At 37.4% G+C, this 26,573-nt stretch overlaps 1 protein-coding gene across 6 annotated transcripts in view; it reads right to left on the bottom strand.

Moving 5' to 3' along the window:
- The window catches only part of ldb2a (LIM domain binding 2a), a 117,534-nt gene that overhangs the window by 8,248 nt on the left and 82,713 nt on the right, over nucleotides 1–26,573 (bottom strand). For 5 of the 6 annotated variants that reach the window (XM_006629170.3, XM_015343984.2, XM_015343982.2 and 2 more), the window contains exons 4-6: nucleotides 25,543–25,665; nucleotides 11,488–11,571; nucleotides 1,917–2,040 (exon numbers count right to left, since the gene is read on the bottom strand). In XM_006629170.3, the coding sequence (XP_006629233.1) occupies nucleotides 1,917–2,040; nucleotides 11,488–11,571; nucleotides 25,543–25,665 (331 nt within the window). The remainder of the gene's footprint in view (nucleotides 1–1,916; nucleotides 2,041–11,487; nucleotides 11,572–25,542; nucleotides 25,666–26,573) is intronic. The other variant, XM_015343986.2, reaches the window with a different exon arrangement.

Consider the following 26,573-nt stretch of genomic DNA (forward strand, 5'->3'; position numbering starts at 1 on the left):
TTGGAGTGTCCATAACTGAAATTATTTTATCAAATCTGCAAAAGACATTTCAAGTAGATGATTTAAATTAAAATTTTAAAGCCTAACATTTTATAAGAAATACTTCTTATTAAGTGAACATATTTAAGCTATGATGATAACTGATACTAGGCTGAAACAATGTTAGGGTGGTCCAGTCATAAACTTTCATTTATTTGCCAGATGGAAAAATGTTTACGTTTGAAAGCTAATTATTTTTATGCCTGAATTTATTGGTAAACATTTAATCCACAGATGAAACAGGATTTCTCTGTAACCATACAAGAATATTAATAATTGTAGAACAAACTAAGAAGCTTGTTTTAAGAATTATAAGAAAGATCAATATTTGTAGTTCTTACTAATCACACCAAGGGAGATGTTTTGAAATCATCTGAATGACAGACACAAAACCAAGAACCTATTTTATTTATGTAACCAAAAACATCACATTATACTAGTTTATTAATACTGTTTATTTCCATATAGTATTATGAAATCCATGTCTGTTTAACAATTTATGTTTCACATTACAAGACATCTACTGTACAAATACATCTTAACAAGGAAACAAAACAGTGCACCGCCTTGTAATTAAAGAAATATGTTTATCTATAAAATATTCCTGTAAAATCTCTACATAAAAGAATTGTGAGAAATCTATTCTTATATCATTCTAAGAAAAGAGTAGGATTTCCATGTCTTTGTTTGAAGTTATCAGCAACAGATTCCTGTTTCCTTCCTCACAAAAACAGAAATGTTCCAGTTATGAGGTGAATGAAAAGGAACATGCTAAAAAGAAAACAAGACCAAACCAGCCCATGTACTAAAAAATCACAGATGCAACCAATGATGAGAAACAATGTCACAGACACTAACTAATCTGATTTTATTATGATGGAATTTGTGTAATTTAGTTTGTTTCACAAGGAAGGAATATATTTGCACTTTTCAAAGTGTAGAGCAATCTCATCCACCCATCCTCTAGCTGTTTAATCCAGTACAGGGTCTGCCGGAGCCTATCCCGGCAAGCAACGGACACAAGGTGGGGTACACTCTGGGCGAGATGCCAGTCAATTGAAGGACACACACAGACGCACACTCATACCAGGGCCAATTTTTCCAGCTGTCAGTTAGCCTACTAACATGTCTTTAGACTGTGAGACTGTGGGAGGAAACTGGAGCAGCTTGAGGAAAGCCATGTGAAGACAGGGAGAACATTCAAACTCCGCACAGAGAGCACCCCAGTGCCCCAGTGCTGTGAGACAGCAGTGCCAATCATTGTGCCACCTGGTCACCTGGTAATGCTTATGCAAAATAAAATTAATCTTGCATACAGTTTTTCAAATGAATGTTTTTTACTCCAAAGAATGAATTTATAATATGTATGCAGTCAGGTCTACTAAAGAATTTCCTCTCCCACTCCATATTATTTTCAAAAACACTTTTAATTGAAAGAAAAAATGATAAGTTGCAAGCTGTTACGAATTTGAAGCCAGCGTCTATTTTCAACTTCCTCTTTTTCTCTATTTCGATATTTTTGTGTTCAGTGAGTTATTTTTTTCCCAGCACACACTGCTCTGCTCTTCATGACAGCTTTGTGCTGAAAACCTCTTCATCTCCCTTGCTGCTTCGAGGACGGCGGGAACTGGGGTGTTTTAATATTTAATGTCTAGAGCTGACTGTGTTTAATGAGGAATCTAACTGCTCCTCACACAAAGTTTCTGTTTTTTTTAACAGGACACACATTACACGACAAATCTTTTGTCATGATTGAACGGTCAAGCCAAAGATTCAAGATGCATGCCATGCAGGATTTGGGAATGTGGTTTTCAGGGTATGCGCTGAAACAGGTTTGTGCAAGGCAGAGAGTGTTTTTGTGAAAGATTCTTAAATACCTGGAGGAGCCACCATTCTTTGCCACTTCTGGAACAAGCAGGTTTTCAGACAGTCTCGTGGGCTCAGATTGTAGGTTTTGTGCCTGGACATCAGCTCCTGCATAGGCTCCAGTATGACACACAACTGAAAGCCCGTGGAAAAGAAACAATGGTGTTACTTTACAGAATGCATAATATAACAAGCCATTGCTTTACAGACTTTCAAAGTAACCATATACTGTATGTGCCTTTTTTAGAAAAGAAAAATCTTTCCTTACCAACTGAATAAAGACTGTAGTAAAGCATTTTTATGCCACTGTACGAACATATTAAAGCTAAAATTCAAAAGTTTATTTATTTTAAAATGAATCTGAACTGAGAAGCAAAATAGCTAAAATCAAATAGTAATAAACATAACATGGGGATGATAACGTGGCACTGGGGCTAAGGATCTGCGCCTGTGGCTGGAAGGTTGCGGATTCGTATCCCGCGGCCGGCAGAGGAATCCTACTCCCTTGGGCCCCTGAGCAAGGCCCTTAACTCCAGCTGCTCCAGGGGTGCCGTATAAATGGCTGACCCTGCGCTCTGACCCCAAGCTTCTCTCCCTGTCTGTGCGTCTGTGTGTCTCATGGAGAGCAAGCTGGGGTATGTGAAAAGACGAATTCAAGAAACTATATATAACTACTATAGTAACCTCTCTATAACAGGGTTGCTGGTATAGAAGTAGCTGAATTAGTGAGGCAAGTTGCTTGTCACAAAGTTCTGAAGACTTATTCCCCCAGGAAGAACAATGTACTGTATTAAAGAAACACAAATATGAATTCTTCTGCGACTGGGAAAGTCCATCCTATAACAAAAATTATTTTTGCAAAAGTGCTGTGTTGCAGAGCAGAAACTACTTCATGTTAACTGTCAATGAGAGCATTAATGTTTTATGCACAATGAAGATAATGCTATCATTACCACATACAGTACAACTGCGTTTCTGAGATGAGAGTAACTAATGCATGTCTGGCAGTTTCACGCCTTACTAGTTTTTTAATTCTGTTCTTGAAATGAATTTGCTCATAATAGAAAAGCAAAACTCTGTGCCCAATGGCATTTTCATATGTGTTTACAACAGCTTGTTTAGTAGCTAACTTTTTGGAATGCAAAGAACTTTGAATCAATAGATAAACGTTTTTCTAATGAGACAATAAAACCTCTTAATGCAAAATGTTATTTTTTCAATTTTCAAAAAATGTATACAACGTTTGAAAACTAACACACTAAAAATGAGCACCCAACTGAAAAAAGAGCAAAATAATTAAGTTAACCTGGACTGTGTCTCATTTAACTTAATGACATTACATCAAAAATTTAAACACTGACTTATGTTTTACTAATTTGGCCAAATTAACCAGTGTCACATCTTTAATTGGCTGATTCATGCTTCTTTTTTTAATAAAAACATTAGGTACCAAAATCTCAATTGAATTCAAATAGGAATTTAAGCACCATGTATTTCAAATATTGAGTGATATGATTATATTGGACTTAAAACAGTAATGGACTTAGTTATTAATAAACTAATACAAATGTGCAGAAAAAAATAATTTACTTTACTTCTCTTAATTAATACAAGAATACAATTACTACTACTTTCTTTACAAAGAGGGTTGTGAAAGTATAGAACAAGCTGCTCAACTTATTTCAATAAATGGCTAGGTGAGATCCTTGAACCAATTAACTTATTCCAACCAAACAGGCTAGATAGATTGAATGGCCTCCTGTCATTTATAACCATTCTTATTTTTATGTTCAATTAAGATTTTGAACCTTTACTTAGATTTGAACCTGAACTTTACATCAACATGAGATGGACACAGCCACATTAAACCACTAAGCCAATATCTGTATTGTAGCTTACATTACAAAATACCAAGTACAAAAAGTACAATGTTATATACAGTATAGCCCACAGTGTTGTGAATAGCCGGAATTGGTTATTTTCATCTGTTCCTTTATTTGCTATGTCTTGCCTTCTTCACCAGACAAAGACATGAATAAAACGAGGACTGCGACTCTTAACAGCTTATCTCTCTGAATCTCTATAACAAATACTGCTAGTCTTCTGTATGCCCTGTTAAAGCACTCAAATTTGTTTAGAAACAATACATGCAGAAAAGTGTAAAGCAGCTCTGGCAATACCCACACCCAAATGTAGATTGTGTAGTGTGTCACAGCAATGTTACTGTAATGAAGCCTATATTGTAACATGTGGTAACATGGTTGGGTTCACCGCTACAGAATGTGATATACTGTAAGTATGCAAATTATTTAATCTTTTGATATTTCAGTTTTTATTAATGCTGAAATAATTCATAGAAGTATTAAGAGGTGTCTGCTATTAAGGGGGTTTATTAAAAGGTAATTGTAATTCCAGTTCCTGTCTGCCATAATCTGTCCAGTTTTCTCATTACATATCAGCCTGCAGTATACTGCCCCCATCTGGAAGCAACTGCTGTGTCTTTATAACCCAGAATCACACCTGCAACACTCGGACCACAGACCATGCAGCTCCCCGTGCCCTTTGCTTGGAGTGAGCAGCTTTACTGGTTGAGTATCATGGGAGCACATCTTTATCAAACGCAAATACAAATAACTTGACTGTTTAGTGTCTTTGCAGGCAGAACAATTTGTTTCCATGCTCATCTTCCAGGCAACTGAAGAGATGACAGCAAGAGGAATACTTTGTAAGACAATTGATTACCCATGTAAGACATGTTTCAATGTTTCATGAATTTACTTTTCCATTCAAGTAATTCAAATATCAGTGCTATGTTCAAACAGACTTCATCAAAATCTGGTTCATAATATTTTGCAATTGACAATAAATTCCAAATCGTACTACTTGGCTTAAATGGCAATTCCTAATTCTGATGATAACACCTAAAATAAACTTAAGGACCTACACCTTAGTGCCCCGCTAAGTAATACACAATGTTTAATGTTAGACGAGTACTCTTCTGTACTCTGACACAAGATTAAATGTTAAACGTCTAACAGCTAGAAAAGCCAGTCCTAGTGTTTTATGGTGCGACATTTCCCTGCCATACTAGAATATGCCATTGTTGCAAAGTGGAAGGAATTAGGTCTTTAAAACCCTCCTTCATGATCTCAACTTTGAAAACTCCAAACAGAAACCTCTCCCATGAGTTCACATACTGTATGGAATATCATCGTTCATGATGCCACAAGCATTTGTGTACAGAGTAGAAACTTGTTGCAGAAAATGCATAACCTCTGAAGAATGTCCTACTGGGATCTGGAAATCCTCTGGAAAAGGCAAATGCATCACAATCAAGATCAGTAAAGCTATTCACAGATATGAAATCACGATATTTTATATATTATTCAGTATACACTAAAAGTAATTGCTACAATCGATACACTTTTTAAAAAAAATATTCTTGCTCCTGAGCTAAGCATTGTAGCTCCAACACAATTCCTGTACTTTTTTTTACAAAACAAGGTCTATTTTGAGACTGAATTGAAGGAAGCCTGCAGCATTAATAAATGTAAAAGCTTGACAGTACAGTAACATGCCAACCAAAAAGCTTGGCTTGCAGCCAGGAAACTGCCACTCCATTTCAAATCACTGCAAAACACAGAGGAAATAACAGGTTGTGGTTTATTCATTGGCCCAAGTAATTCAAGAAAGATTATATTTTAATGTGACTGCTTTTTTTCCCAAAAAATTGGAATATAGCGATAATCATTGCAAACATAATGATTTAAAAATATATACACTGAAGTACTACTTCTTTCTGTAAATTTGTACAGTATGTACTGTTTTGTGTGAGGACAAGTCTAACAAATCACATTCACATAATTCTTTAATAAACACATATTAAAGGCTCCAAAAAAGAGGAGGACATTTGGCCTGTCTAGCCTGTTTAGTTAATAGCTAATCGATCTGAAGATCACATTTAGCTGTTTCTTGAAAGAATCCAGGGTACTGGCTTCAGTAACTTGGCTGGTGTAACTTGTTTCGTACTCCAATAAAAATTGGTCTCATGAAAGATAAGGCAGAATTTTGTTCTTCATTTGTGCAATATTATGTTCTTTCCTGTCTTTCCTTGATGAGAAATTCTCAGTTTCCATTTGATCTGACTGATCTTACTGCTTTAACCAGCATGAGAGAAAAAGCCTATCAATAAACCCTCAAAAAAATCTTTCATCTTATCAAACTGCTAAATCCTCTTTTCACTCAATGAAGCTGATGTGATACAGCCACTTAACCTAAGAGAAGAGGGCTCAGTGTGGTCAGTCTTTGCCTGCCAGGTAACAGCTCAGGAGGTATGTTCCTGGCACAGAGATGAAAATTAATCTGAAGGGAAAAAAAGGCAAATCCAGTATTCTCCAAAAATATGGTCTGAGGCTGCACAGAAATTCATGATCCATTCCAGTAAAAAGGAATCTCTTCAATTTACTAACTGTACCGGTTGTTCTTATATGTCTTTTTTTCCCATACTCAATTTGTTTCCCTATAGTCCCAGTTTCTATGACAGAATTCAAGCTGTCCAGAGGTGGGTTTATAGAAGATGGACAACAACCTTCTGACTAAGATGATGCTGAAAGTACCAGTCACCATTCAAGACTGATGATGACTTCTGTGTAGCTAAATGAAGTAATCAGACCCGAAGTACAGCAAGAGTTAGACAAGTTACCTGAGCAAAATGTCATCTCTGGGACAGCTGTCAGTGATGATTTCTATGGCTTCTAAAACTTCTAAGGCAAGAAGCATATGCAATGTCCATGCTTCAGAATGACAGTATTGTTGGCATTCAGTGTTTGGATGTGTGCGTACAGGGACACACAGGATATTGTGGGGGTGTCCGTGGAGGTGTTACAAGCTCAGTGGCTGTCAAAGTTTTCCTCATGGAGCTGAACTGCACAATGAAGAACTAGAATGCGTGACATAGCAAATGACCTTATGTCCGTTAGGTATAAGACTATGAGACAAAAAGGTAAAAATAATTTTTATTTTTTTATGTAAGATTGGAAGGCGGGGTCTGACATAGCAGGTGTAGAAATTTGTACCGATTATTCAGGCTCAGTCAGTAGGATACTAATAACTAAGGTATATACTTAAAAATAAGGTGTGAAACAAATATCTTTATAGGATGTGACAGGCATCCTTATGTTATATATATATATTACTCAAAAAAACAACAACTCAAAAACACTCCTGCAAATTGTGTCAATGAATCTAAAAACTCTTATAATAGCATATTTCTGCTAAAAAACACGTTTTTTACACGCTATTACAAGCCCCTGTGCTCATGCGATGCATAATTAGAAAAGAAAAACTACCGATTCTGACAAATTCTCAGGTGTTCCAGGCCTGGCATACAAATGACAATGCTGTCCGGTTTCATGCATCACATATCTGAGATTTCAGATTTCCAAAAGTCTGGCGATTACACTCCATAAACATGTTTAAGACTCGAACAACTGCTCGCCTCTGGCATTCCTGTAAACAATCCATTTTGAATTTTGAATGTTTCTAATCTTTTTTTAACATTAAAACAGTCCAGCTGACATCCGAGTTTATGGCTCTGTACTGTGTAGTATTGTATATCACATTTTAGAAACAGGATTCATGTTTCTTATAGCAGAGCAGAAGAAACAGACAATGTGGTGCCTTTGTGATAAACAGAAGTCTTCCTTGATTGCAAAAAAGCACTAGGAAACGATTGGGGGCGGTAAGGTATGGCTGGTTGAAAGAGCCTACGCAGAGAAGGTCCTGAATGAAAGAGATTTTTTGGGAGACATGCTCCACTGGGACGCGATCAGTGCTTCAAAAATTACGATCACTATGAATTCATTATTTCAGAATCAGAGTTAGAGATTAAAAGTGTTCTATATACTTTATAAAGCAACACAGGCATTTTGATACACACGGATTTCTTCTACATTGGCTACACCAAGATTTCTGATAGCACTGCCCCTCTTCTCAAAGGTGGCATGCTCTTCAACGGTGAAGACAGGACTAACACGGGGTAACCTACTGCAGCTGCTACTGAAGCCGGGGCTGCTAAAAGCACACTGACCTCCCTGAATATGCGGTTTAGCACAACCAAGTGATAAAGAAGCCCATGGGATTTCTGGCTTCAGGGCATACTACAAGACTGTGAAGGGTCAATTTTAACATTGCAGTGTGAGGTGAGGTTGTAATTTGATGAAGTTGTCATATTTTTGTGGTCATCCTTTCGCTGCTGCTACAGTATGTGCCACTAATTAAAAAAACAGGAGTTCTCCTGTGTACGTGCTTTGCAGATGATTGGAATCAAATAAACTAAGAACTACACATATTTTGTACTTTTTCTGGGGGGTGGGGGTACTGCAGTGCTCTCACTTTTTGGGGAATGTCTGAGACACACAGATTAAACCTACGTTGTTTTTTTCCTCCATGCTTATAGATTAATGCTATAGATCATATACACTTCTTAAAAATATACTTTTTCTTGACAGCACATTCCAGTCTTTATTTGGTGACTCAAACATTTGTTTGTTGCTACAGCAAATGTTTAACAACTATACAAAAAGGACTCAGAAATGTCCATGTTTCAGAATGACAGAATGTTGGTATCTCTTGACTTGGCTCTCTGGGGGGCTTTTGTGATAAACGAATGACCAATCAAGGCTAAGATGTGCTGTGGCTTCTCACATACCCACATTTGAACTAACATTGTGATCAGAGAGCTGTTCTTGCTATGATCGATGAGAATTAATTGATGAATAATAGCCCTTAAAGCTGTTCCTCGTTAACCTCAAGACAAAGTCTGTGAAAAATTCTTTGTAACTCATGAATATGTACACATTGATGGAATTTGACAATGCTAAGGGAATTGTGCCCTGTTTAAGTTTTGGGTTTCAGTGTGGTGGACTATGTAAATATCGTCTAGAGCTATGTAATACAATATGTTAGTTAAGGCTACAAGAAATTATCTGTTTTTCCCACAACAGGCACACTGTACAAAATGTATAAAGGTCATTACAAGAGACTTTTCACTTATAACAGCAACACATTCATAGTGATATTATTAGGAAAATCTGTTACAGCAAGTTAAGCACCAACTGGAGTATTTCTGTTGCTTTTGTTGTAAATCTCACTTCAAGAACTGCACTTGTGTCAAGGATTTTGTCAGTATTAGTGACTGAGAGGGGATCTGTACAGCGCGTCAAAGCTGTGGAATTTTCTCATGCAGGTGTGAAAAAACCTATCATGCTCACGAGTCTGTAGCAGACAGAAAGTACATCACATCTTTTAGTGCCCTTATATTCTTATCTTATGCAAGGTGCACCTCATAGATGCCAAACACTTTTTAAACATAGATCAGACAAGAAGAATGCCTGCTGCATCCTGCCATTGCTCTGTGTTACCACAGATTAAAATTGTAGAAACCATAACTCCTCTGCTAGCTCAGCACTAAGGTCTAAGGTTGAAGGTATTGCCTCTGAACAGGTAATGTATTTTATTTGTTCATTTACAAGTATTTGTCCTCTCGCTTTCTCAGCCTAACCTTAGAAGAAATGAAGCCCAGACAAAAAAAAATGTCAAAGATCAAGAAAGAAGAGCCAAAAAGTATGAGTGGGAACTAATCAAGACCATTGATCTAAGCTCTTGCATTTAAATGAGATTCAACAGCGCTTGGTTACAACTTCTGATCCAACCAACACACTTTTGGAATATAATTACCACATGATGCACCGCGCCATCCAGGCCCCAGAGAATTTCCGGAAAAAAAAATTCAGAAAGGAGCAAAAAACCACTTGTCCCAAACCTGACATGGAACCCAAAATCCAGCGCTGACCTTAAACATCACAAGTAGTGTGTGAATGCTAACCCTACCTGGGGAGTCAACTGAGCATTTCTGCAATCTATATCTGAACTTCTCTTGGCACCAGATTTTGAAATGTTCCCAAATCAAATGTATGAGTGGGAAACAATCGAGAACATTGATTAAAGCTCTTGCATTTGAATGAGATTCAATAATGCTTGGTTAAACTTTGGATCCGATCGACAGTTCTGGGATGCGATTACTGCATGATGCACAGCGCCATCCAGGCCCCAGAGAGTTTCCAAAAAACATTTTTTTCAGAGAGATCCAAAAAAACACTTGTCCAAAACCTGACATAGGCCCCAAAATCCAGCGCTGAGCTTAAAAGTTGTCTACCTGTAAGCAACTGAGTTGTCAGTGACAACCAAAGATCAGACACACCACTCGCTCTTATCAACTTGTCCCACACATGCCAAGTCAGGGACATGGTTGCTTCTGCATGACTAGCAAAGGGCTTTCCAGACGCTAAAAACTCTGTTGCAGAAACAATGAACCAGCTATGTGACAGGAACTCCTAACAACAGTTGATAAGTGGCACAGACCAGACACAGGCTTCCTGTCTTTATACTGAAGGACTCATCCACCCTGGAGCCCAAGAAAACATCATCAGAATCAGGTGGAGAATGTGTGGTGACAATGGGGCGACCACTAGAGGTCACCAACATGGCAGTGAAAAAGTCTTGTTTTTTTTTTGTAAATGCCAGTCATTCAAAGATAATATTGTAATTGAATGGAAGATCTTCAACTACACATGAAGTCTAATTAACAGAGGTTATACATGCACAAAAGGAAAGTCAGCAGCTCACTTAGGTGTGAAAAGTTGAGGGAAATGGTTTGTGGTGTTAACAACACTATGAGTAAACCCTTGAGTATAGATACATTAGATGGGTGTTTTCATATGCTAGTGAAAAGACCCATGCGATAAAGTTAGCTTAGGACTCCATCTGGGCTTTCTCAGATATATTTTTCTATATATAAGCAGGTGTCTCAAAAGTAATCCCTGGTTGACTCAGTGTCTTTTGGAGATGTTCTTCGCCATGAGCTCTCAATGTCAATAATTAGACATTGTTGGTCTATTGAAATACCTGCATAGCTGCTCCTCAATACGCTCACCATTATTTCTTATGAAACAGTTCTAAGTAGCTTAGCAATGTATGATAATCTGACACAGACAGGAATAACACTGTATCACAAGCTCCAACAACAGTAAGTGTTTTTTCCTACAGAAGAGGTCCAATTGGTAACATTTCAGGCAGCACACCTGAATGAGCCCAGTTCTCAAACTCGGTTGATAGCAAATGTAAACCCCATTTGACCTTTTTTGACATAAATGAAAATTAACAACTCTGCCTAGAGTAGAAAATGAAGGCAATCAGTAATTAAACACTCAGCTGGAGGAAAAAAAAACAAACAAAAGAATGGGGTTGGGAACTACTGTTTTGTTTGTGTGTGAATTGATCCTGAAGCAGGAATTTTCTAGAATTCTAAGAAATGTGGTCAAATGTAGCAGTGCAAGGTCTTTTATTTAGTTGGAAAATGAAATAATACTGCCCAATGTACAGTAGCAGTATTGCAAACATAGCATAATATATTCCAAAAGATTAACAGGACTCGGAAATGACTGGAAATTCAGACTGCTACTAAGAGACAGGAATTTATCTTTGTATCGAGATTGGACTGAATGAATACTAAGGGACACTTACCCTGAGGTAGTTGAGGGTGAAGTTTGTCAGACCCATTCGGGTGATGTTTTTTGACAGCTGCTCTAACACCTGAGGGTCTTGTGCCTGAAGGGAACAACAAAAAATATTCTGAGAAACATCGACGGGACTAAAAGTCTGCAACAACAAATAATTGTGTCTTCCTTCTGACGACTGTACAGAATAAAAAAAGACTAATGTCTTAGTGAGGGAACACAGACTTTTACTGACTTAATGGAAGTTGCAGAGATGCTACAGTTACAGTACTACCTTATCATAAATACCACCTACATAAACTAAGGCCGACTGATCTCGACAAGCTACATATTAAAGCAAAAATAATTAGCTTTAAAAGGAATACCTTCATAACCTCGTTCTTTTAAATGTATGTTTTAACATTTGGAAAAAAGTTCTACATGCCGTAAATCTCATTTGCGATGAACTATGACAATATGAAAGGCTTCACATCATTCAGGGCACCTTGACATGCATGAAGATTTTTTTTTATTTAAATGGCAAAGAAAATAAAAAAGTACGGTAGCTACAAAGACATGATTTAGCCACATTTATCATAAATGTTTTGTAATACAAAAACAAAGTAGGAATATGATTATATACAATTTAAGATAATTCAATTAATGGAGATACTTAAAGTAATATGCTGAATAATTAATTAAGCTTTGCTGATTATTTACATTCTTTTCTCTTTGTGCCCTTCAATTCTTAACATTGAGCTGTACCAAAAGAAATGCTAATAAGTTAATTTGAACATGATATATCTTAATTCCTTAATGTACCACATTACTGGACATTGTATCTTGTTTGATTACACTGATACAGTTGGTTTAATAACACTTCTAACAAAGACGGAATTTCATCATATCCCAAGACCATGTCAAAGGATTAAAACAGCCCCTGAAAATTGAACATTATTAACTTTAGAGGGCAAATTATATCTAACTCATGTGGGTCACCACAGTTTGGCTAACTAAAACAGAGATTCATCTTTTATTCCTTCTAAGCATATCGTAATTGAAGACAAAATGTCTTTGATGGATACAGCTGTACATTTTAAAACATCACGCTTTTTTATTTTTTTCTTAAAAATGAAAATGAGAAAAAAACGCTTCTGTAAATAAAACAACTTCTGGGCAGATACGAATAACGCAGAGAAGAGCGGTATATAAACGTCCCCAGGCTATACTTAGCAAGAATCTGAATCTTCTGATACAGGTACTATACAGTACTGAGAATCAAAAGTAACCAATCCCTAACAACTGCAGCAAAGGCAATAATTTATAACTGGGAATATTCTAAAATCTGTTTTGTAGCATTTCAATAACATTTTATTGAACAGCCACGACACAGAAATAATAATTATATTATTTATAATAACACTGATTAACACCTGTCATCACGGACAGACTATCGCAACACAAGCAGTACATCTATGCGTGCTTTTCACCAGGTTGTTATAGTGAAATGGGTTCTATTCTTATGGTCAAGCTTGAAAAAGCATGCCTGTTTGCTGCCCTCTGAGTCTGAGATGCCACTTGTCTTCAAGTTCAAGTTCATTGTCATTATACTCATATACAGGTAGATGGTATAATGTAATGCTATTTAGCTAGCTCTCGGATGATAAGTAGTACAAAAAACAACTGTATAAGAAAAGAAAGACAGAGACAACAGGCAATGTGCAAAACAACAACAGGTAACAGGTAATATGCAAAACAACATCAGATGTGCAAGATCTTACATCAACAGAATGAAATAAAGGATAGAAAAATATGGGGAGTGAGCCTCTTGACATGTAAGGTAGAGGTAGATTTCAATGTGTGTCTGATTGTTTGGTAAGAAAGAAGGCAGTGTGAGGTTCAGATCATAGGTGAGAGAGACTGGGAGTTTAAAAGTTTGATAGTGCGGGGGTAAAAACTGTCTCTGAGTCTGGTATTCCGGGCCCATTTTCCAGATGGTAGAGGGTCATACAGTCTGTAGCTGGGGTGTGTGGGGTCTTTGATGATGCTTAAAGCTTTCCTCAAGCACCGTCAGTCATAAATGTCCTGTACTGATGGGAGGTCTTCTAAGTTCATCCCACAGATGTTCAATGTTCAAGTCTGATGGGTAGCAGGGCCCCCCCCACTTGTCAGCATGTGCCTCTCACTTTTCACCCACTGCCTGCAGCTCTTAGATCCCCAATTAACTGAATTTTACATGGCCTTTTAGAGGAGCTCTGGCTGCGATTTCTTCCTTCCTTACTTAAGCAATCCAGGACCACTATCCTAATGTCTCCAGCTGATGACACCCAGAACTTGTCAGAGTTTTGCTCTCTTGCTCTAATTCTTTCCAGGATCACTGATCTCTATCAGGAGCTTCTCAGTTTAGTACCGAGACAAGGCTCCTTTTTCTCCATGCTACTTTCCAGGCTCTACAAGTTTCCCCACTCGTGTTCTCTGAATTGCATGCTAGCCACCATGTTTCTTCTCTTCACAGCTCCTGTGTTCCCTCAAAGATGCTGAGAATCTTTCCTTTTTCCTTCCACCAGTGCTGGATTAGGGCCAGGTTGTTCCATTCCCTATAAATATTGCTTCCTTCTTCCTTCGGGTGGTCCAGGGCACAGCTTCTCATTTATCACCAGTAGTGCCTCTGTCCCCCAGTGCCTCTCTGGAGTACTGTATATTCATCCCGTCTTCTCTAATAGCACCTCAGAGCACCGTCCGACACTCAATACTGGAACAGACTTTCCTGTGCCCACCCTGAGCATTCCTTTACAGACCTCCCAAGTGGCTTTGCACCTGTGACTAATTCCTCATGAGTATTCTTCAATTAATGACAATTCTCACATGTCACGCCATAGCGGTGTCTGAGCACACACATCCTCAGGGAGGTGCTGTTGCCCCCTTGTGGTTCCTACCCAGAACTTCATGGGGCCAACCTGCCACAACATACCACGCAATAAGCCATCTTAATCTCGGTACAGAAAACTATACTAGTACCCGAGGGAAACTAATAATAATCTACAGAAAAACTGAGGTCAACAGAACCATCCATTCTGGAAAGTAATCTGTTTTTTTAGACAAGACAAGTAAGTAGAAATGAAATATGAGTATACAGTATAGAAACCATAAGCCAACCACGAGTCAAAATCAAAAGATGGACTTTAACCTCCACTCGCCACTATACTTTGCTCGACATCTGGCTGAATATGGCTCCATCATCAGTTTTTCCAAGTTATGTGACAGAAAACGAGTCTGTCTCAAGGAGTAGCCAAAAAACCTAATTTGCTAAATGATCTGCAGATTATCATGGCTATCAAGCGTAAGTACGTCCTCTCAGGCACTGACAGCAGATGTCTCACCCCCTGATTGAACGCATGCTGGAGAGCCCGGCTGATCTGTGCACTACTATGTCAATTCAAAACCTGCCCCCTGGAGTAGATGTTTATACACACTGATCTCCTGAACAGAAAGAAGCACATATTGCAGCAGATGAAAAAGAACAGGAAAATGAGACTCTGTGCACACATCTAGCTTCACCCAAAACCTCTCTCCATTATAAACAATGTAATTCACTAACGTGTTCAAAGAAATGCTGTTTGTGGCATTATACTTTTGTCAGTTACATCTTTTGAAGTTAATTGAACAACGATGATTCCTGATTAGCACGTTAACAAACTTGTTCTAAAAGAGTTAACACAGTCCAAGTCTATACCTACCTGTACATCTCTACACAGAATTCACCTGGAATTCCAGAAAATGCAACATTATTAAGAAAAGGTAAATATCACTACATAAAGCTTTCTACATACTGTACAGTCGACTGTACAGTATATACTGTATACATATCTATTATTTACATTTAAAACAAAACATATGCAAAGTATGGGAAGTCCTGGCAGAGATTATGATTCTCTGTTCAGTCTTCAGCATTAGTAAATACTGTATATTGCTTAGGAAATTAATTATGTCAATTATTTAGATATTAAAGAAATATATTTACTGTACTGCTTATAATACAGCTGGGGATCTACAATGACAGTATCTAAGACATTCCAAAACTAAAAATGTGTTATTAAGTAAAATTAGGCAAATTCATGCAGGTGTTTTCCCCACACTTCAAGAGCATGAAGACTTTGAATTAAATTGTATAATAGGGCACATATTAAAATGTTGTGTTTCCTTACTAAAAGGCTGTCTATTTGTTCAAAAAACAGCTGAACTTTTGAAGGCTACAACAAAAAAAACCAAAAATCAATATAAACAAAAGACAATAAGAGGGAATGATCACCTCCAGACAGCTGTAAGGTTGTAACTCTGTAATGGGACTGAGAAGGAGTCAACTACCAAAAAAGCTATAAACTAACAGATGCTTCTTATTTGTCCTGTAGCAGACAGTGGCGCTAAACATACTATTTCTATGAGTACTGTCTCTTGGATATGGTACCTGTTATCCACATAATACCAAGCAAAACCTAGAGATGTTGGCCCTGGACAGAGTGCACATTAATTTACTCTGCTCTAAAAAGGCAGCATCAATGCAGAAATCTCCACTGGGACAAATACCGTGATTGTTTTCTCAGATGAATAAACAAAGTGCTTTGCACAAATCTAGGAGCAGAGATTTGTTCCTATGAATTTAAGAAAGCCATATTACTGTGCCTATAACTAGTCTATATCAATTTTAATTCTAGGCTACAAGACAAGAGTTTTAACCTTTTGCATTAATTTTTTTTTCTCATTCATCTACATATTCTACCCTACAACTTCTAGGTGAAAATAAATTGTAGAACAAATTGTAGAAAATCCTAAATTAGCTGAGGTACTGAAGGTACTATCACCTTCACAATCCCACACCAAATTAATTGGCCTCCACCTATGTTAAATAGTGATTTAAGTGATTAAGTAGTGATTCACATGATTTCAGGATAAATCCAGAAGCTGTTATAGCTCCCATCTAATACAAAGTATGAAGTATATTTGTTCAGTAGCTGCATAAATGCACAGATAAGGGGATTGGTATAAAAAAATCCAAGTTCTTGAATATTCCTTGGAGTATGGTGAAGATGGTAACAAAGAAGTGGAAGGTGTAAGGTCTACCTAGATCACAACCCTGCCACCAGTCCCTCTAAAGTGGATGACCAAGCAAGAAGGAGACACATCAGAGCAGCTACCAGGAGGCCAATGGCAACTTTAATACATTCCAATGGAACCACACATTGTTTGGAAACAAACAATAATCCACTCATCTTTGAGACCAGACAATTGCCAGTTTAATGTTTTCCCCTTGTTGTGATGTTATAGTGTATTCTTTGTGCTCCAACTCATTCCTCTCTTTTTCTGTCTCTACTTATTATCCCAAGTATACATCACTGCACTCTGCTTTAGGCCATCTGCAGTATATCATTGTTGCATACATTTTACATGTCTTCAAGCTTTAGCCTTTAGGATTCTTATCCTTATGTTAATACAGGCAACACATTGTGGGTCAAAGACTTTTGAGAGACAAAGCAATCATATGAAATTTTCCATCCCATTTCATTTTAATTTCAGGTATCATCTTATCAGTTTGAGATATCATTTGATCCAAGCATGTACTGAAATTGCTAATGCTCTCAAAATTTATGCAATTTGAGAATGGTAGGTGGTTTAAGCATGTTCAGTTCCCTGAAAATGTCACTTTTTAAGGCTGTGAAAAGCTTTGTAGACATTAAGTGCATCAATATACATATTTTCAATGGTTTGGTTGATTAAGGTACAGTATTAATACAGATGTTGTGTACAGTTTATGAAGCCAAATATGTTCTCATAGTCACTTAATCCTAAGCATAATGAAATCACATATCCACTGAAAGTTTGAATTATTTGTGATTGGTTCATCCTCACTACTTGGAGATATTCTATGCATTTACATCCTCTTCAAAGCATTGCTTGTTTTTCTGGCAGCACAGAGTCCAGTTTTCCCTAAAGTTTTTTTCTGAGTACCTTCATGAAAATCCTGAAGGTAATGCATAGTGAGCTATTTTTTATTATTGTGAGAACTACCAACTACTCAATAAAGAAATATTTTACATGACACACTTGACTGAAAAGCTATTTTAATGAAATTACAATACTTTAAAATAATAAGAATTTCCACTTCAAAGCCTGTCAAATCATATTGTGATGATATGCAGCACATCAGACAAAATGTCTTATGTTTAATGGAAAAGTTTTAGAAATTACGTCAATCTTACAAGACACACCTGACAATATGCAGGAGCAACTCACAACTGAACACAATAACCGTGACAACATTTGAAAAGAATGCTGACTTGAATTTATTTACATAGAGCCACATTACTAAAGCAAACTTACAAACTTCATTCAAAAACCAAACATTTGCCAGAGACTGTTTTAACACTCTCAGCTTGCTAGTTAATTAGTGAAGTGTCAGTTTCAAACGCTTGATAAAAAACACCTCAACAAACACTGGACCGATATGAATACAACATATTGCTATTATTATAGAAGCAATAATGAAACTCTCCTAATACTACTGTACTTTAAAAGCATGATCAAAACATCACACTGGTGGATATTCTCTTGGGAAAGATTTTGATTTTCAATGTTTTCTACTCACATGAACAGTTACTAGAAAGGATTGGGTTGTCAATGGAATAGAACTGATATAGTTTTTTTATGACTCATGAAACTAAAGCTGCAACTTCAGCATCAGAAAACCATCCTCTTTTTTAATTTCTATACTATATTGGAAATGATTATTGGAACAAAGGAAAAAATATAAATTGCACATTGTAGATTAACATCTTTTGTGTAAAAATGAAATGCTACTCAATGCAGCAATGTCATTTGTTGTAAGGCGACACATCAGAAAGTGCCACACTTCCTCAAGGCCCACATAACCAGAGGCAGTGATACCACAGTAGAGTTGACTCCCAAGAAGGAAATTTCCCCATGACAAGAATATAGAAAAGAACAAAGTATATGCTGTAGGCTGCTCCTGTTGACAGACTGCTGCCCAGCTTCACATAGTAGTGTTCACAATGCAAGTGGCTGAGGTGCAAAACCCCAACTCTCCAGAAGTAATGCGATATTCATCAGGGGAAATTCTCTACCCGACACCTGACCAGTTGATCACCTCGGGGATCTGATGCATGAGGACAGGAAACAAGGGTAAACAAGGTTCCAAGGATTCCAGGCTAAACAGCTAAATTAACACAAATGAAACGTGACACTCTGAAGCAGAATGATACACACAGTAACCTGTTAAGGTATTCACTTGCACACTTTCTTAAAATCTGGGGGATCTGACCTCTTTCAATATATACTGATGGAAAAAAGAAACGCAACACCTCCTCCTCCACACTCTGGCCCTCCCGTCTGCATGGAACAGGCTGAAGAGTGACTCATCTGTGAAGAGGACCTGATGCCACTGCTGACGAGTCCATCGCAGCCTCTGTCTGGCCCAAGCCTGTCGGGAGTGATGTCTAGGAGGTGTGAGCAGAGGACCTCTGACAGGTCGCCCTGCTGTAAGGCCAGCAGCACGGAGTTTCACTGTCCTGTCACTGATGCAGACATTGTGTTTCCTGGCAGTTTCAGCAGCAGTACGGGTGGCAGATCTGAAATGATCTCTCAGATGGCCCAGTCTGATGTGTTGGTACAGCTCTGGTGTGGTCACTCGAGGGCAACCAGATCTTGGTCGGTCATCTGTCCTGCCAGTCTGCTGAAACCTTCTCTGCAGTCGGGACACAGTGGAGCAGTTTACTCCATTGTGTCTGTCAATGCTGGCACATGACACGCCTGCCTACAGCATGCCAATGGCCCTCTCTCTTGCTTCTGGTAACATCTGAGGTATTATTGAATGCACAGAAAACAGGCTAAGTGTGGCCTTGTTCCTTGCAGTAACCTAAGCTTTGTATTAAGGCCTTTTTAAAGGTGACCTGATCAGGCACTGTTCCACCTGGACCTCGTTGGGTAAAAGTGCACTCAACGAGCTTTTGTGTGATTGGCAGGCTGCAATGCCTCACTGCACAATCTGTATTGCTGGTCAGAGGTCTTAAAACAAACTGACAACTTTTTGTGAAAGTACATAAGCTATAACTATAGTATTCTCATTCCAGAAATGTTGTGTTTCTTTTTTCCATCCATATACATATGTTCACAATATCATGTGAGCATTTTAAAATAAATGTTATAAAAACTGTATGAGAGCAGTCTGAGAACTATTTAAGACACAGATTGACAGTATTTTGATGAGTTAAACATAAAGACCGCACAGAATAGGGTGATTATCATAGGAATGAAAGAGACAGGCAGCATCACAGTAGCAGAAGGTCTCCTTAATGCATTAAAGAGTGTGCCACTTTTGTCCACCTCACATAATTGCCTTATTGTTTTTATGTTTGATTATCAAAGTAAATTAGATTTAATTTCTGTTTTATTCAGCAATTTTATATTTTATATTTTCGTTGTGCACCTATGCGCTACAGTGCTGTAGAAAAAGCCATGTTAAGACGGTGATAGTCTCAACACCGAGACACAAGTTTTGCTGCACACATACACAAAAAAATTCTAACTTTCACTCCAAGTGAAGAACACAGAGCAACTAAACCTAAACCAACAGAGGGAATTATATTTTAAAAAAGAATGGAAATGGAGGAGCATTGCAGAAGCTCCGGGAAAATAATAGATGCGCACAGCTGACTTTCATACAAGATCACCGTCTTAACATGGCTTTTTCTACAGCACTGTAGCGCATAGGTGCACAACGAAAATATAAAATATAAAATTGCTGAATAAAACAATGAAGAAAACAATGAAGATCTTGCAGGCAAGTCAGTGAAGGTAGGACTCTTACCTACTACCCTCCTCCAGGACTCCATTATTCATGATGGCTGCTGGCCTTACAGTACGGCTTTGTGACATACTGATCTTCCTTTTTCAATAGCACAAATGGAAGGGGCTAACAGATAAAAGGCCCCTGGGATACATAATATAGCTGACACATGGACTGTTTTAAAGGGGAACTGCAACAATATTTTTACATTTCGGGGTTATAATGAATCAGCAATGACGAGTGCATTTCAAACTACACTAAAACTACCAAGCACGCACTAATGTGTACAACCTCCGATTTACATCACAAAAGAGACAGAGTTTCAAGGTACAGTACAGATAGATAGATACTTTGTTAATCCCGTGAGGGAAATTGCAGTAATGTGAAGCGCCATACTGCCCTCATTGTCTGTGATTCAGAATGAGGCAACAAAATGTCAGATGACTTGAAAGCAGCGCTATTACACTGTAAAGGTACCTTAGCTTAAGCAAATCTTGCTTGTTTTGCATCTTTCTCATTCGCTTACAGAGACTAGAGAGCAGGAAGGGCTGCTCCATGTCACGATTTGTGCAAACTCTCCCTCTCATCCTGGCGAGACCAGCAGTTTTCAACAACATGACAAACGTACATTACATTCAATTTTACACTTAATTTGAAATTTGTCCAATTTCCAGTTTATTTTGTTACTGAGATTTAATCAACAGTCTGAGAAATTGGGACTGCAGTCACAATCATAATCTCTCTGCCTTTTCCTCACTCCCTAAACAGAACCTGTAGTTATGCAGCAGAAATACTAACACTAACAGTCCTTTGCTCAAGAGAATTAGCTGCCGCAGTGATGTGGCTCCCAGATGATATTGGTGCCGAGGCCCTGTTGATTTTTGACAGTAACTGGATTTTCAGTCAGGCAGGGTGATTTTCTGGTGGCTTAGTAATTAGGTTGCACTGAACCTATCAGAGATTAAATACTTACAACTTACATAACTTATTAGCTATCAAAATTAACTGAAAGATGATGATTTCTACATTAAAAGTTAGACAGCAACCTGCTGGAATTTGGAAGGTAGCATTTTGCTAATCATATAGGTTTAGTATTTTGTTTTCAGTTTTTGGAAGCAGTTTGCAAATTACAAATGTATGCTTTCTTATACACATTTACTGAAAAAACACTTTGTAAAGATATCCATGAAAGCAAAAAAAATTAGCTTACATTACTGAATTGAGAAAAATAGCGAGCTAGTACATTATGGCTGTCAATTAAGTGAAATAAGTATTTAACGCACTTTCATTTCAGTTCTAGAATTGATACCTTGGCTTTTGGCTTCAGGGCCAGCCCACTCCCTTCTCATTAAGTAAAGCTGTGATCAAAAGGAGCAGGTTCATCAAATGCTCAGCATTCCATTGGGTTCTGCAATGGATTTTTTTCCCCAAAGTGGGACGAAGACAGATACCCTGAGGGACCAATTTAATGCTTCATAATTCCTTATGAGATTTGACAAAATCACAGGCTACACAGAAACACTACAGCAAACATAGGCAGATCTACACACGTTGTGTCATGAAGCTAAATTTAGGTCTAAGGTTCAGCACAATTTAAACCAATAATTCTTAAAAACATTATTAAATGTTCTTTTTTCTCAGGAGGTGTTATATTCAAAAGAAAAAAACATTGATTGGCAGAAATTGTCAGGCCATTTAGTCAAAGCTGACATTCCACCTTTATCTTTAATGAAGCTAAGAGGCTCTGCACAACATGAATATGCTGGGTATATGCATGGTAGTGCTATAAATGTGAAAAAAAAAATTGAATTCAATTTATTAATTAATTCAATTACATTCAATTATCTCAGTCATATTGATGCTGTCACTGTCAAGTACACTGTAAAAACACATTAAAAACCAGTATTTAACTGCGGAACATCACTGTTCTGTGACCTTTGTGGTCTTGTAAAAAATGTGGTCTGACATCACCAATGGCTTCACAAGTCCCATGTCTGTCCTGATCCAAGAACAGACACTAACGGAACACACATGCTCTGGAATGTAAAGGGAATCAGTATAATGTATAAGCATTTCCTAAAACAGTAAAGAATGTTTTGTCTTTAGGTAAGGTACACAGTGCACAACTTCATTTCCCAAAATAAAAGGGGCAAAAAGGATACTGACTTCAATATCTAAAGGCATAAACTTCTGGAGATATACAACAGGAATAAAATATGTATATCCTCAGTCCCAAGACTGAGCATAGTCTTAACAGATAAAACATTTTTCAGCTGCTCAAGATATAATTTCAGGTTTCCCTTTTGATGGTTGCTACCAATGCAATTGATTTACTGATGCTCTTTCTGCTCAACAGTTCTGAAAAGGGTTAATGACAACAGTATTACTGCAGGTGAAGAAAGAAAATCCTGTGCTGAAAGTAAATTGTAAGACACAATCAAGTCACAATCCGCCAAAGGAAAAGGGCAGTTTTACTCAAGAAAGCTGGCTAGATTAAAGGTGTTATTACTGCAGCAGAATTAAATGATGAGCGACTTAACTTTCTGTAAATAGAAAACAAAATTAAGGCCATTGCTATATGAGTTAGTTATACTAGATCCACTGAAGGTGTCCATTTCTCATATCCTATAATCCATTATAGTAACTTATAAAACAGGCAAAAAAGACCCATAACATAAATAGTGATCCTACAAATGAAGACCAGAAAAGCCAATACATTTTGATCTGTGAAATATAACTTACCATCGTATTTTATGAATCAAAAAGTATGAAAAAGTTGAAGTCCAGTGTAAAGTAACTTATGTAAAATATAAACATATAATCAACATTTTAGAAAAAAGGAGCACAGGCTTAGTTGTAGTCACTATTTTGTAAGTGCATTACCAATATCCAACAGTTAACTAAAAAACAAATACAGTGCAGGATGCATTCTTAACCTGCACTGTGCTACAGTAGTTTATTCTGCTAGTCTCTCCACGTTATTTCCCCACAGACATTATTCTCATGCACATTAAAGATGGAAATCACATCAAGAAAAATACTTTTAGCTCACCTCACCAACTCAGTCAATTACTATTGAATCATTCAAATGAAAGCGATGTTTTTCAAAAGAAAAACAGCAAATATCTTACAGAAAACATTATTTCCCAAATTATATATTTCCAACATAAAAATATATAATTCAATCACATGGTGACAGACAAAAGCATTATGTGTAGAGAAAACACACATTAACAGAAAAATGTATCATTCCAGACTTTGATAATATTTTCTGGCCACACATACTTACTATTTTGTGTGCCCTCTCTTTGCATCCTTTACAGCACTTTTCTATTTTGAACCCAGTCCCTGCCATCTTCTCAGAGATTTTTTATGCCTATGTTTCTACACATGATTTTTGCAATTGGCTTCGGTTCCCTCTCTGCTGCAGTAGCCCTCAAGACATCCACAACTCTCGATGGGATTCAAGTCTGGGGACTGAAATGGCAAATCCATAACTTTAATCCTCCCTTTTTCCCCAAAAATTTCCCCTATGGATTTCACAGAATGCTTAGGGTCAGTATTCCGCTGGAATACAAATTTCCATCCAATAAGCTCTCTAGTGGCACATAACCCAAGAGTGCAAGGTTTCTCTGTATTCTGTTGTTCTCATTAAACCTTCAGCAGTACAAAGGTCTCCAGTGCTTGGCAAAGAAAAACAAACCCATAACATCACATAACCTCCACCTTGTTTAACATTGGGCAGGGGGAATTTTTTTAATTCTTCCCCTGTCTTCCTCCAGACACATTTAGCTTTCATGGCTAAATACAAAACTAATTTGGTTTTGTCTGACAAAACAATCAGACTATAGGAGTAATCAAGCACCTTTAAGTATTCCATGAGAACTTCTGATAGCTTTCTTCTGTGCATTGCCTTTCTTAAATTACATGTTGGTTTTTGTCCATTGATAGCACATCTTAAAAGTGTAGACACAAGCGCAAGAGCTATCATGGAATCACGTGATCCGGGCAAACCTTTCATCCTAATCTTGTTGGTCAGAGCCAATAACAAACATTTGTCACATGCAGATTATCCACCATTGACCACAACTCCACACTGAAGTCTCTAATGCAGTGAAGTCTCTCATCTTATCTGCCCTCTTTGGGTAGTCTATGTACATCTCGAAGCTGGTTCTGTTAACTGCTCCAAACAAACATTACATTACCACATAAGACCATGAATCTGATAGAGGAACTCTACACAGACTCTACATAGTCAGCTGCAGGCATGTGAATAACCAGTCCACTGACTGGTGCAGTATCTAAGTTTCTTCCATTACTATTATGGACACTGCACGTCTTTGATCAATGTTGTTCGCAGAGGATACTCTTTATTCACCTCAGGAGGAACATCATGCTGAAGACTACAGATGGACAGAGTGCCTGGTAATGCCCACTTCAATGGACACGTTGCTTGTGTGGGTGCCATAACTGACCAAGCCAGAGCTCAACTAGAGACCATCCATCGCTGGCCATGGGAATGGAGATGACCCAGGAGAAAAGCATGGTTGACGTGGACTTGTTTGACTGCGGCTTTTCTCCAGCACCGTGGCCTTGGTCTGTTCTCAGCATGGCAGTGAGGGCAGGACAAGATCGCCTGGCTAAGGTTAACAACATTTTGTTAAATGAACATTACTTTGTATGCTTGTAAATGTCTTGACCATCTTCTCTAACTTCTTGTGTCAGCTTTCCTGTAGTCATCCAAGGACTTTGATGATCCCCTTAAAATGATTACATTTCACATTTTGTAGGAAACTCACTCGGTCTTCCACACCAGGAGCTAGTTGAAGTAATTATTTTTCTGTTATTAATACTCAATCGGTGCTTTTGAGAAAGCTGAATCATTCTGCTGTTTTTCTGAGTAGTTTCGTCTGAATCATATATTGAATCATATCGCCGCAAATTTCTTCCACCATTTGTGTTGCTCTTTTCTATCATGTTCCCAATTTATTACCTGAACAGACAGTTATATATTTAAGAATAATAAGTTTCATGCACAATATGTGGCTTGCCCAGATACCTTTGTCAAAGAATGAAATCAGCTTTTACTGTACCACTTTTACTGTTATTCAGTTTAGTTTCACTTATATTGCAAAAACTATAGTTCTAGATAGGCAGAAAAACTTTATGATCCAAAAAATACAAAGTGGTTACTGATAACACCAAATTTTAAAAAAAAAAACTTACATGCATCGCTAAAATGCTGCGAGGGACCAGTTCCCTGTACTGCCTGATTGTGAAGTGCCATGCCTTAATCCTCATGAGATCATCAAATGTGAACTCAAGAATCAGGCGTCCTTCTGTACAAACCTGTTGAGACAAAGGGAACTTGCTGTTAGTGTGTTCACCAGCCCTTACTACCGATACTTGGTTTCAATCTCTTTAATTCCACTTTCTGAAAAGCCTACCTAAGAATCACTTTACCATGAGTATCAAACATAAAACAATTCTTTCTTGATATTTTCTTCCAAAAATTGTTCATAGATTACAATTATTCATGCATTAAAAATATTTGCCATATTCTTTAGGCTGATATTCAAGATAAAACTTTATTTTCTTCTGCCTATTTGTCCTTATTCTGCAAACAATCCTGTTCCTTTTTTTTTGGACATGTGCTTTTCACGATACAAGATACTTATTGGGGCTAATTCTAAGTTAAAGCATATTAAAAACAAATAAAAGGCAAAAAGCTTAAAGCATGTTTCAGGTCACCAACGGATTTTTGCAGAAAAAAAAAATGGACAATTGCCCAACATTTAAAATTAATTGAATAAGTTACGGCAGGTCACAATAGAAACCTGGTCGAGAAAAGTCACTACCAGACTATCTTCACAAATTAACAAAAATATATATATATTTTTTACATAAGATATAAGTATGATTGTTATTCTAATCATTCACATACAAACAAAAAATAACCTTCCAAAAATTACAAAATGTAGGTTATAATAACCAAGAATGACTATGTGGCATGAGCTGCAAAATTTATTTATTTCCTAATTTCAGGATTTTTTTATTTTATTAACTAAACACCAAGGACTTTACCCTATGAAATGATGTCTGCTTAAACATAAATTTCAAAAGAAATTAATAGCATTGTAATACAGTACACAGACTAAGAAAAACAGACACATAAAACCCATAGCTAGAAGTGTATACAGGTGATTTTTACTCTCCAAAACCCTTAACACTTAAATTCCCCCCAATTTCACTTTGGA

Source organism: Lepisosteus oculatus, chromosome 1 (assembly GCF_040954835.1).
Source record: "Lepisosteus oculatus isolate fLepOcu1 chromosome 1, fLepOcu1.hap2, whole genome shotgun sequence".
In the NCBI taxonomy this organism is placed as follows: Eukaryota; Metazoa; Chordata; class Actinopteri; order Semionotiformes; family Lepisosteidae; genus Lepisosteus; species Lepisosteus oculatus.